Source organism: Vespa velutina, chromosome 5 (assembly GCF_912470025.1).
Source record: "Vespa velutina chromosome 5, iVesVel2.1, whole genome shotgun sequence".
Classification (NCBI taxonomy): Eukaryota; Metazoa; Arthropoda; class Insecta; order Hymenoptera; family Vespidae; genus Vespa; species Vespa velutina.
The window spans coordinates 8,256,393-8,270,562 of NC_062192.1; the positions used below are offsets into that span (position 1 = coordinate 8,256,393).

A 14,170-nucleotide genomic window follows, 5' to 3' on the forward strand; every position below is an offset into this window, starting at 1 on the left:
GCAAACCCCATCTGTAAAACTTCCAATTATAAATCTCCGATACTATCGATCAGATATCAACGAGTTCGATAAATTAAAAGGGAAAGAAAGACCTGGAGAAAAAAAAGAACAAAATCGAACAAAAAAAGAAAAGAAAAGACGAAAAAAGAAAAAATGACAAAGAGAAAAAAATTTTATTAAAATTTGCCGCCCACAATAAAGATCGTTTCTCGTCATTTCAATATCAATGCGCTTGCGGGGGCGTTTGCGCGCCGGGAAGAACACAACACGCGCAAGACTTTGAAGAGGGTGGGGCGCGAGTCGATGAGAGAGAATCAGGATGGAAAGGTGGAGTAGGGGGAGGGAGTTTTAGTGAAGGAGAAAAGAGGAGATGGAGTGAAAGAGGGGTCGAAGGATGGTGATTGGGGGTGAGCAGGGGGGAGGGGGAGGCGTACGGAGTAAAGGCTTAGAGTGTAGAAGAGAATCGAGCGGGCAATAAACGTCGACGTCGTCGTAGTCGTCGTCGTCGTCGTCGTCGTCGTCGATGACGTTGGTGACGTGGATGGTGGCGCTAGCATCGTAATACGAAATGATGATGGCCGTAGTACTAGTAGTAGTAGTAGTAGTAGTAGTAATGGTGATGGTGGTGGTGTGGTCGTGCTGATTGTGATGCTCGTAGTAGTACCGAGCGTGTGTAGTAGCAAGTTTTAAGGGCGGGAATGGTGGGTAGTGGCGGCGGCAGTAGCGGAAGCAGTGGTGGTGGTGGTGGTGATAGTAGTGAGGGTTTCAGTGGTGGGGAGAGGGTGGTCTTTGCCTGGCGTCGTTTTCCTTCGGTGTGGCTGCCTCGGCATTAGAGTACAGTGTCAGTGCGCGCGGATCCGTCGTGGGCCGTGAATCTCTTCTCTCTTCGGCATCTCTCTCTCCGTGACGCACGAGAGAGGACGCGCGTCGGCGAGGGAGAGAGAGAGAGAGAGAGAGAAAGAGAGAGAGAGAGATAGGGATAGGGATGTGAGAGCGAGCGAGCGTGCGCGCACTGAAAGGAAGAGAGGGAGAGAGAGAGAGACAGAGGCAGAGACAGAGAGAGAGAGAGAGAGAGAGAGAGAGAGAGAGAGAGAGAGAGAGACAGGGTGACAAGAGAGGAAAAAAGGAGAGAGAGAGAGAGACGTGTTAACGTTCCGTGTTCGGGTGTGCGTATGTTTGTGGGTGTGTTTGTTTGTTTGCGTGTGTTTAGCCAAGGGAGTGTGCGCGCGCGCGGTGCCATTGGTGGTGCTACCGGTAAAAATTGGCACCGCTAGTGCTGGTGAAGAAGAAGAAAAAGAAGAAGAAGAAGAAGAAGAAGAAAAAGAAGAAGAAGAAAAAGGAAGAAAAAGAAGTAGAAGTAGAGGTAGAGAAAAAAGAAAAAGAAGGCGGTAGGTGGTGGTGGCGATGGTGATGGTAGGTGATAGTAGTGATGGTGGAGGACGATCGTGAATCGGTAGTGTTGGTGATGGTACCGGTTGAATTAATAACTTCTTCCTCTCTTGATCATTCTTCTAGTCTTAAATAGTATCGGAGAGAGAAAGAGAGAGAGAGAGAGAGAGAGAGAGAGAGAGAGAGAGAGAGAGAGACATTTCGGATACCACGAAACGCGAGACGAAGACGACGACGACGGCTACGGAAACCGGAAGAGTCGTGAGAGGATGAGATCGATAAGGAGGAGGGAGCTTACGTACGAGTTACGTGAAACGGTCGCGTAGAAGAGCGCGTACGTAGCTTTGATAGTACACAGTATTTTGTTCGACACCCTTCATCAATCGCTTTCAGAATACCGTCTCATCCTCATCTAGTCCGGTGTGCGTCTTGAGGACGAGGGAAAGAGAGAGAGAGAGAATTCAATAGAAGGAAGAGAGAGTAAATAGGATAAATAGTGGAAGGTTGGAAAGAGGCTGAAAAGGAGATTGCAAAAGAGAGAGAGAGAGAGAGAGAGAGAGAGAGAGAGAGAGAGAGAGAGAGAGAGAGAAAGAGAGAGAGAGAGAGATAGTTTCGGATAAAACAAGAAGCAATAGTGAATATTCAGCATCCTTGTCTTTCTCTCTCTCCCCCTTGATCTCGGGCTCTGCTCGATGGGGTTCGTCGCCGAAAGAAGGTCAAAGATCGATCGCCGACGAAGAAGGGTCGTGACCTCACGCGTACGTACTGACCCACGCGCGTAGTACGTTACGAGCCGGAGGAGGTGGAGTTAGGAGAGGTGGAGGTGGAGGCCCCGTTATAAAAGAGAGAAAGATTGGAGATGAGACGACAATGGATCGGTACATTCCGATGATGGGCCTTATAACGTTAAAAGAATATAATAGGAAAAGAGATAAGAGTATTCGGTGATCTGCTACGATTCTTAACATCGATGATCCTAGTTCGTGAACGTATACCTTTGCGTAGAGTAGACCTCACCTTCGAACGGACGAAAGATCCCGGGATCGGACGAGTAAGAAAAGAAGTGAAAGAGAACCGAAGGGGATCAGTTTTTGGGGGTGTTAGGAGCACACGTGCTCGCCGACGGTGTAGAACTTCGTGAGAAATAGTGAGAATGGGGCGAAGGGAGGCTCGTTAGCGATCTAAGGCTGGCATAGGAACGATGAAGAGGAAGCAGAGCTGAGAGAAAGAAGAAGAAGAAGAGTAAAAAGAGGTCGGTGGAGAAGAGAGGCTGCTTGCTGCTGGTGCTTCGTGAACAAGCCAGACGGATCGTTATTTATGAGGATGCGTGCGAAAGTGTAAGGGCGCGACGGTGTGACTGAAAGTGCTCGATCGGAAGGGAGGCTAAAAGTAGGAGGAGAGAGAAAGAGAGAGAGAGAGAGAAAGAGAGAAAGAGAGAGAGAGAGAGAGAGAGAGAGAGAGAGAGAGAAAAGAATAAGAAGAAGAAAAGGGGAAGAAAAAGGAAGAAAGAAGTGGAGATAGGTTTTGATCGTAGAGAGTCGGTCAAAGGACTAGGCCGACTGTCACAAACTCCTGGTCTGTAAAAAGAGAAGGAGAAAAGAAGAGAAGGGACGAGGAGAGAAGAGAGGAAAGAAGAGAGGAGAGAGAACTGAAGAGAGAGAGAGAGAGAGAAAGAGAGAGGAGAGGGAGTATATTCTGGTGTGGTAGGGGTTTGAGAAAAGAGAAAAGGGGGTGGTCGCGAGATGTCTCGCGATCCTTATTCGAGCGGCAGCGGCGTGGTAGGTCCGGGAGGCGGCACCCGCTCACCGCGAAGCGGTCGTCGAGTCGGCGAACTACCGACCGTCGACCGTAGCCCCTCGAGGAGTTACGCGAGCGGTCGCGGAAGTCCTCTAGGACGAAAGAGGGGCACGCGTAGCGGGAACAACTCGCCTGAGCACCTTGGATACGGTAGCTACCATCACCATCAGCTGGGAAGCCCGTACTACTCTCGCGACGAGGACCTCGCCAGTCCCGTCATGCTCGAGGAGAGGGGCAGGAGTATGTCGACAGGGGGCGGGGGTAGCAGCGGACATCACAGATCCAGAAGCGCCTCGAGACCCGCCATGTCCAGCTCGGCGGGCATGTCGACGAGGTACACTAGCCTCGATCGTGCTTCGGCTGGTATTCTCGATCATGATCGAGAATTCGTACCGATTCGGGAACCGCGTGAACGTAGTCGCGATCGGGGTCTATATCTCGAGGATGAAATTTATGGATCAAGATCGGCAAGGCAAAGTCCAAATCCCCACATGCTGCGAGATAGCGGTGGTTATATCGGCGAGCTCCAACATCAGAACAACGATCTACAAAGAGAATTGGGTAATCTCAAGAAAGAACTCGAGCTGACGAATCAGAAGCTCGGTAGCTCGATGCACAGTATCAAGACGTTTTGGAGTCCGGAACTGAAGAAGGAACGAGCCCTTAGGAAGGAAGAGAGCACCAAGTATAGCCTCATCAACGAGCAGCTCAAGCTACTCAACTCGGAGAATCAGGTCAGTTGGACGTTGAATGCTGCTGCTATTGCTCCTGTTACCGCTACTGCTGTTGCTGTTGCTGCTGTTGCTGCTGCTGCTGCTGCTGCTACTATCGCTGTTGTTGCTGCTGCTGTTATCATTGCTGCTGTCGCTGGCTGTTATTGTTACTGTCACTGTTGTTATCGTTGCTGCTATCGTTACTTTCGTTATTGCCGTTATTACCATTCCCGATGATATCACTCTTAGTGTTGTTCTTCGTTTAATCTCTAACAGGGTGCCTTATGCGTGCTACTTTATATTTTTTCCTCTCTTTTCTACTTTCTATTTTTAGAAAATCATTCTGACCTTTCAACGAATCAAATACGATCGATTCTAGTACCCAAGCTTTTCTTTTCCTTCTTCCTTTTTTTCTTTTTTCTTTTTTCTTTATCGGTCGAGAACGTCGAGATCCACTTAAAGGTTTTCCTACAAAACCAGGCGCTTGTGTTTCGTAATGACTCGTGGAATTGTGTGTAGGTGCGCGGACGAGTCGAACGTCTGCGCGAAACAATGGCTACATTCCTATGTGCTTTTCTCTTTCTTGTACTTTTGATCGAGAAAAATTCTATAACCACAATGTCTCTGTTCGCCCTTTCACTTTTTTGTCATACACTCCTTCTCGAACTTTTGTTGAACGTGCTATCCCCTTTTAGGATATCATCCGTCAGAATCGACGATGCCTCGTGACGCACGCTTTATTGATTGTCCAAAAAATTGTCGCGCTTTGGATGGGGGAGCCACCTTCATCTACGTGATTTCCTACGAGCTTTACGATCAATTATCCGAACAAAAGCACTATTAAACGAAATGCAATCCCCTGTCGTCCTTTGAATTTATCCTTGACCAAAAGAGAGGCTACGTATTGAAACAATACGCGTTATTCGTTTTGCCGAATAATTTTTTTTCTAATCTCTTTTGTAAAGTCGTTAGGTTCATCACACAAGTAGACACACACCTGTTGAATTATTAATATATATATATTAATATATATGTATATGTTTATTTATATATTATATATATATATGTATATATATATTATAATCTAAAAGCTTATCCAAATCTTATATATATGTAAGGTTCGATCGATCGATGCGATTCGAAAAAATTGTTTTTATTTTGGATTTATTATTTACCTACTTTATATCGGATTAGATCGTTTCATTAAAGTAAAGAGTCTTTCTCTTTGAAATTGAGAGATCGATCTCTTTGAAATCGTATCGTTCTCGGCATAGTGTCAATAAAAATCGACATTTTATTTGTTTTAATTATCTCTTCTCTTGTCACTTTTGTTTCTATCATAATTTTTTCTTTTTTCTTTTCTTGCGAAATCATAAATCATAGCTCAATGGTAAAAAAGAAAAGGATCCTAATTTGTATTGAGAATCCCGCTGAGCGAATATCGTTGAATTCTATTCCGGTTTGACGGAGTCAATCGGACGTGTTCTCAGCATGGTATTGCTACTTATGATTCGACCAAGAGTTTGTGTATATGTGCATGTCCGCACGGTTTCTATTATCGGTGGTCCAGAGCTCGATGGTGGACGTGAGTCATTGCTCCTAAGAGCAAGAAGAATCCGAAAGATTGAGATTCTCTGGCCGTATGCCCACGTTTATTTCTTCTACGTCGACCCGTCTCTAAACCTTTCTAATTTTCACGTATATAGGAGAACCAACTGTCTATATAGATACGTTTACTTATAGATATATGTATGCATGCGAGCGCGTATATATACATGTGTGTGTGTGTGTGTGTGTGTGTGCATGCACGCGCGTGTGTGTCGCATATAGTCCATTGTTCTTTGCTTTTGGATTATAACTCGTCTTTCAAGACTTGTCTTGAAACTCGAAAAGATTTATCCCGTTCGTTCGTAGGTAGAACAATACATCGTTGAGTGTTATCCATAGACTGTTTTATTAAGATGAACGCGACAACGTGATTAACTACTATCGAGCATAAAATAAAATTTACTCGAAATCGAGGTGGACGGTATATAATCTTGATATAGGTGATTTATTATATATGCAAGGTCGATTTTAAAAATTAGTGGCTTATTTTTTCATTCTTTCTTTCTTTCTTTCTTTCTTTTTTTTATTCAAATTTCAAACTTTCGCTTTAAGAATGAAATGTATTCGTTAAAAGAAAAGAAAGAAAAAAGGAAAAACCGTGAATCTTATTAAATTATCTTCATACATATAAATATTAGAATTAGGATAGTTATTAGGATATTGTTTTATGCAGAATTCTGAATTATGAACGATTCTAAAGAATCATATTATGAGAATTAGAGGAATATCTCGATCTCAGGCTGCTTTTCGATAAAACATTATTCTCCTTTCCTTCTTTTTATCCTAGGTAAAGGTAAATGCAAAGAAACGAATTATTCAAAGGATGTCTCTCTCTCTCTCTCTCTCCCTCTCTCTCTCTTTATCGACATTCAAAGTGCAAGTGGTATCTTCGATCGATCGATAGTCGACGATGGAGGCTTCTTACGAGCTCTCATCCATTAATATCGAAGAACTTTGGTGCTTCGGTTCTTTGCTAGAAAATACATTAGAGCGATGATAGGAACGTAGGTATTCCAGTATCGTAAGAAAAATAGAGAGAGAGAGAGAGAGAGAAAGAGAGAGAAAGAGAGAGAAAGAGAGAGAAAGAGAGAGAGAGAGGAAGATAGAGAATGAGTATATTAGAGTGAGGAGAGAAAAAGAAATAAAAAGAAAAATAAAAGAAAGGAAAAGAAAAAAATAATAATAGAAGAATTGAGAAAATAAAAGTGAGTGAGATAAGAGATGCTTGGAAAATTAATCTTCCTTCTCCGTCGCGGGTCACGTATGCTACTTGTGCTATACGAACCTTGAAATAGGCATAACCTGAAAGTAGGTCGTAAAAAATGCCGTCGCTTTGCAATCCTAGATACGATTTTCTCACCCACTTTTTATCGTTGCGCTTCACAATTAGAATAATACGAAAAAGGTTCGAAAGAACTCTTGGTTCGTAAACTTTGATAATTCGTTCGATTTTAATCCTCTTTTGGGGCTTAGAAAATCATTTAGAAAAGTTTGATTCTCGTGATATATATACACATATCACGATATATATATATATATATATATATGTCTTGGTGCAATACTAACAATAATTAATTCATTGAAATATACTTTTTTTCAGTTTGAACAACGACATGGCAAATAAATGTGATAATATAAATAGACAGAAGTATATGTATATGTTTTTTTCTTTTATATTTTTATATATAATTTTATATATTTTTCTATATTTATTTATAAATAAATATAAAAATATATATATTATTTATCTATTTAATGGACAATATATAATATATATGTATATATATATATATTTTTTTTTTTTCTAATTATCTCATCTCATCTTTTTTATCAATATATATACGCAGTATTTTTGCGATAATAATTTAAGAAGTAGTAAATATAAAAGATATTATTATTGTTATTATTCCTTTTTAGTTAAACAACGATATAAAAAATATTAATAAAATAAATTAGATAGAAAAATTTTGCTAACGAAATTGACTGCCTATGTATTCAATTTTTTAATAATTATATATATATATATATATATATATATATATATATATATATACACATACTGTAAGTACATTTTTCTTCCCGTTGGATAATATTTATAAATAAACCGCTAACGGAATTTTTTTTACGAGGAAGAACATTTTATGGGTCACAGCATTGAAAGTTAGAAATCGTGAAATAAATGTACAAGTTCTCTTATTTAAAATAATTGCATGCCTTAAATATTCTCTCTCTCTTTCTCTCTCTCTCTCTCTCTCTCTCTCTTTCTCTCTTTTTCTCATTCTAATTTTGCTCGTTTATTTAACTTATCAATCCGTAACAAATTTAACTTGGAAGAGGTTACGGAAATAGTTACGTAATTGCTTATTTAATTTTCATCAATCTTATGTACTCTTTCTTCTTCTTCTTCTTCTTCTCCTTGTTTTAATCTCCTATCAAACAAAATATTTACTTATTCATTGGAATCAAATTTTATTTTTATTTTTCAAAATAATCCCTTAAAATATAAATTTCACTCAACCATATTTATACAATAATATTGAAATCTCATGTTCTTTTTTTTTTCTTTCTTTTTCTTTCTTCTTTATAATAAAAAGGATTAAAAAAAAACATTGATTTTTATTTATTGCAATTAAATCAATTTTTTTTCTTTCTCGAAATAATTAGTTCCGATTATATAAATTCCAAATTTCTTTTTTTCTCGAAGAAAAAAAAAGAAAAGAAAGGAAAGAAGAAAAGAACAAACGAATTGATTCGTATTTATTGCAATTGAATTATTTTTTTTTTCTTCTCTAAACAATCGTCCTTGATTATATAAATTTTATTTTATTTTCTTTTTTATTTTTTCTAAACAATCGTTCTCGATCATATAAATTTTATTTTATTTTTCTTTCATTTCGTTTTTCCTTCTTTTATTCTTCCTTTTTTTTAACAATAAAAATAAAAAAAAATTGAACTCGTTTCAAAGCCAGACTCATTGTAATATTATCGATTTGACTTCTGCGTCGAATGTCTAAAGAGTCGGAAGTTCGTAGCCATCTGTTGTTCGCCTTTTTCTTTTGGGTTCATCGACGGGATTACTTTCTCAGGATCCAAGTCCATTCTTTATAAAAGAGTATACCGGTATATCCCATATGCAACGAGATAGAACAAGCAAAATTCAAACAGCTTGCATCCGTACCGTGTGAAATCGTTATGCGAGACGAAGACGGTCGTTGATTCGTCTAGCAGCTGCACTCTCAGGGCCGTGTTCTCTTTCTTTCTCTCTCTTTTTCTTTTTCCCTCTTTCTCTGCTTCGTTGAAAGGTTTATTAAAATGTACTACGAGTCGAGTCTTCATGTTTTATTGAACCGTCTCGTACGATCGATCGAAGTCTTCTTGCTGCATCTCATTAGATTATTTGTTCATTTCAAAATTGACGTTGCGTTTTTACAAAATTTACAAACGAAACAAATTTTCTTTCGTTCAACAACACGTTTATCGATCGATTAAAGCGATTAGGTTTCAATCGTCCATATGAAAATGTCTGCTTGAAAAATATTTTTTACATTTTTTTTTCTAAGCATTATAAATTTTTTTATTATATCGGATCGGTCAATAATTAATGTCGGGATTTTTTATTATTTCACATTTTTTGTATAAACAAATAATACGTATTATTTCATTTTGTATTGAAAAATTTTTGATATCTTTTTGTCTCTAAATAAACGTGATACTATTTACTGATAATTTTTTTTTTTAATTAGAAACTTTCAACATTTTATATAAAAATAAACATAACACCGTAGAGTATTTTTTATCAGAAAATTTTTAATATATTGTATCTAAATAAATAACATCGCGCAAAATTTTTTTTTAAGTACTTCTTTAATATTTTATAGCATATTCAAATAAAGAACATATTTTTTATATTGGAAAATATTTGTTATATTGAAAATTCCAACAATACTTGGGCAATTTAATATATATGTCCACATATGTATGTATATACACGCACGATTCGAAATGCAAAAGATTTGTAAATGAGTATAGCGGCCCTGCATCGTCACCGTTTTTCTTCTTACACATTTGCTCTTTCAAATCGAGTCAAAGAGGAGACTCATTGATTCACCCTGTCCTTTCTCTTTCTCTTTCTCTGTCTTTCTCTCTTTCTCTCCCCTTTTTTCTTCTTTTTTTTCTTTTCTCAAAGATACTGCAACAGAAGGAATTAACTTAAACAGATATCTTCCTGTTAATTGGCAACCTTAAACTTTTACAATAAGTTTCTTTCGTCTTTGTTTTTTTATTTTCACTCTTTCGATTTTTAAACGTCTTCGTAAATGCAATTACAGATACGAAATTAATATAAAACTTCTAATTATCTCATTCATTAAAGTATATTTATCGGAAAACGAATTCGTAGATATTAAACGTGATTGTAAGGAGTACGGTTAGGAAAAATTAGTTACGAGAAACGTAGGAAGAGGAAGATTTTAATTATTTGCTTGTTGCTGTTGCCGACCCAATGAAATGTCAGAAGTCGCTCACAGCTGTTCTGTCGTTCAGAGATAAGAAATCGTCTGTCATGTTGCATAGAATATCCTCGAATATATGTATTTCATATTATATACATACATATATATATATAATATTTATATATATATAATATATATATATATAATATATATATAATATATATATATATATTAGTGTATATATACACTTTATATCTACATATATATATATATACATATATATACATACATATATATATATATATACAGTTTATATATATATATATACATACATACATATATATATATATATATACAATTTATATATATATCTATATATATATATACATATATATATATACAGTTTATATATATATATATATCTATATATATATATATATATAAAATATACGTACACTTTTGCACACTGGCTACGTAATAGATATGTATTTTATATATTGATTTAGCGATAATATTATTACGCGTTAGTAATAAATATTGCTTCGGGTTTCTTACATGATAAAGATAAGAAAAAGAAAAAGGAAACATTGATTATTATTATTACAATAAAATGCAAAATTTGCATGGATACTTTGTTATTTCTTTTTCTTTCTTTTATTTTTATTTGTTAAGTCGGTTACGGGAAAAACCATGTACAATTTTTCGTACGAAAATTTTCTCGATTATTGCAATTTTTTAACAACGAAATATATAAAATCGATTATTATTAAAAAATGGCATTAATGCAAAACAAATTAATGAATATTTAAAAAATTGTTTCAACCGAGTAATTTGAAATCGATTGCTTAAGAAGGAAAAAGAAAAAAAAAGCAGCAGCTAAACGAGTCTTACTCGGTTATAAAGAAAAATTTATTATTTGAAATATTTGTTTATAATTAAAATTATCGAATTCTTAAAATAATCAAGTTGAAGAATTCTTTATTTAAAGAAATTGCAACAATTATAATATTGAATAATTTATATTAATTATTCTCTTTATGTATATGTATATATGTATATATATATATATATATATATATATTTATATATATATAAAATTTTTTCATACTTTTTAAAACGTTAAAGTTGTTATGGTATAGAAAAGAAAACAAAAACGCAGAAATGATAATTTGCTTCGGTAATGCGAATAGGTAAATTATTAAATGTTTAAAGGTTGATAAGAATAAAGTAAGGAAGGTGAAGTTTTTCGAACCGAGAAGAACAATGCGGTCATGATAGGTATGGCGTATGTAACTACATACATGGTGTAGGGTCTCGCTAATCCGCCTCGTTAGATTTAGGCCGATCGATATAGACGGATATCGTGCTCTTATACGACACGTATGACATTCTTGTTCCCATACTTGTGTTCGTGTACACATTTATATACATCTCTCTCTCTCTCCCTCTCTCTCTCTCTCTCTCTCTATATATATATATATATATATATATATATATATATATATATATGTATATATGTATAGATACCGTGCATATTAGTAGAGTTCTTGTGATTCATATTCAACGTTTTACAAGAATTCTCCTTTTTCCTTGGATAAAAATTTCACGGTAATATAATACTATTATCTCTCAGAGATATGAAATAATGCAAAATTAAAAATATAAATTAACGATTAAAAAACTATATTCGTATGATTTATTTCAACGTTAATCTTTTTATTCACGTTTTCACGTAACTTCCAATGCGTTCGTTCGTTAATATCGATAAATTCATATATATATAATCGGTTGATTCTAATCGTTCGACGAGTAGAAATATATTAGATAATAATGGAAATCGCATGAATTTTTAATAAAAAATTTGTATTCCATTTGAATTCTATTTGTAATTGTTACGATATGTTACACATTTCGATGAAGAAGATCCTGTTTACCGATAAAGGATCGTGCAATTTCGATAAATAATAATGACAGAACAAGCTTTCCGTGTTAGCAATTAATGCAATTAATAATTCGGTTTGATAGTCCGACAGGATAGAAGCCGATTGTTTCGATTAAACGAACAGATGATAGGCAGCCGTACATTTTTTTCTACGTTATTAAATAATCTCTCTCAATTATTATATATATATATATATACAAGATTATGTATCTATTTTATTATTGGATTTTAAGTGTATCCTTCTCATTTTTTCTTTTCTTTCCTTTTTTTTGATGACAATTTTTGAACCAAAAAAAGAAGAAATAATAATTTTTGATCCAATTTCCGATATCTTCGAATAAAAAAAAAAGATAAAGAAAAGATATAATTTCTTTATCTGAACAATCATCTTAAATCATAAATCTGTGATAAATAATTTTCTTTGAAGGTGTTCATTGGCACGATTTAATCACATGAACAACGTAGACCCACCATAAGCCACAATTTGTGTGTGCACTGTACGTACGTATGTACATACATACATATAGAAACTACTAGACCGCCTAATGAGGAAATGACATTTCGTAGTGTTTGTACACACGAAGACACCGCGTGATGCCATCGGTATGCAACTCGTACGTAGATAGATATAATACATTACATACGAAGACACCATGATGCCGTTGGCATGCAAGGACGCAATCGAGCTAGTTGTTAATCCGAGACATTCACGTTCCAAATCTATCTATGTATTTACATATACATATATGTCTGTGTGTGTGTGTGTGTATGTATAACCGAGATTATTATTGCAATGGATATATGGTTGGTTCTCTGGCAAACGCCAATATCAAACGTCGAAAATATTTTTCGTCATTATAATTTTTACATTTATATTTATATTATAATCTTAAAATGACATTCAATCGAAATGTATATTAATTTACATAACTATATCGATTTTTATAACAATTATTATTTCAATAATAGTAAAATAAGAAATTTAAAGAAAAAAAAGAAAAGAAGAAGAAAAAGAATATAATTCATATGGATATTAATTCAGGTTTGAGATCGATTTTACATGGTGGACCGAATGTTTCTAAACGATATTCAATATCAATTGCTCTTTTTTTGTGACTTTTTGTACTAAATTTGGTATTTTTCTTTTCTTTTTTATTTTTTTCTTTTTTTTTTTGTAGATCATCAAACAACCAAGCCTAACTTGTAAAGTTACGAGCATGGACCGTATAAAGCAATTGATTTTTAAAATCACTTTGAAACTTTTGATCCATTAATATTAATTTATTTATGAAATATTGATAAAATTCTTTCGTTCTTGTTCGGTTCACTTGTTTTCTTCTTTTTTTCCTTCTTTTTATTTTCTCTTTTACAGTCGACCATTTTATACTTCTTCTTTTTTTTTGTAATTTGATTGATTTATTATTTATTGAAAAGAAAAAAGTACGGGTATATTAAATTTAAAAGATATCGACATATTAGCGTTCGAAATAACATCGAAACAATTTTTTAATCGAAGTCCTTTTAAATATTCCATTATAAAGAGACGTGCACTGAAGACGTTTCGAACAATAACTCCAACAGAATTTGTCGCCACCTGTTGGTATTTAAAGGAATCGCGTTAAAACGACTAAATTCGACTTCCGGATATAATATATGTATATATGTACATACATACGTAAGTAATTTATTAATTGTAAAAGATTAATTTCGACAAATCTTCGATAAATCCTTGGCGAATACGATTATATCAGTTTTTTCATGAGAAAAATTATGAAACTTTTTTTGTATAACTCTTATAAATACCAAATCTCGTTTTAAAAACAATATTAAAAATTTTTATTATATATTAGCCTTCTAATCTCAATTTTTATAGAGGTATTTAAATCCAATTTTAAAAAATGATTAGAAATTTTCATAATAGGTCAATTTTTTTCATCTCAAAGTTTCACTATTTAATTCACAAATGCTTGAAATTATCATCATGATCATCATTATCATTTTATTGCATACCAAAAAAAAGTTTAATTATTCGGAGATTGTAAACTGACGAAAAAGAAATATGATATCAATTAATCTCCTATAAAAATTATAAAAATTCTTGAATTGTATGTTAGGTTGAAATATTCCTCTTTATTTTTTACTTTTTTATTTTCTTTTTTGTTAACACTAAGAAATTTTTCCTTTTTTCATATTATTATTATTATTATTATTATTGTTATTATTATTATTATTATTATTATTATTATTATTATTATTATTATTTCTCGTTC

The 14,170-nt window shown here is 34.5% G+C and overlaps 1 protein-coding gene across 2 annotated transcripts in view; it reads left to right on the plus strand.

Moving 5' to 3' along the window:
- Positions 1–432: 432 nt before the first annotated feature.
- LOC124949320 (ELKS/Rab6-interacting/CAST family member 1) overlaps positions 433–14,170 on the plus strand; it is a 79,720-nt gene continuing 65,982 nt past the window's right edge. For both annotated transcript variants that reach the window (XM_047494198.1, XM_047494199.1), the window contains exon 1: positions 433–3,920. In XM_047494198.1, the coding sequence (XP_047350154.1) occupies positions 3,132–3,920 (789 nt within the window). In that variant the 5' untranslated portion in view covers positions 433–3,131. The remainder of the gene's footprint in view (positions 3,921–14,170) is intronic.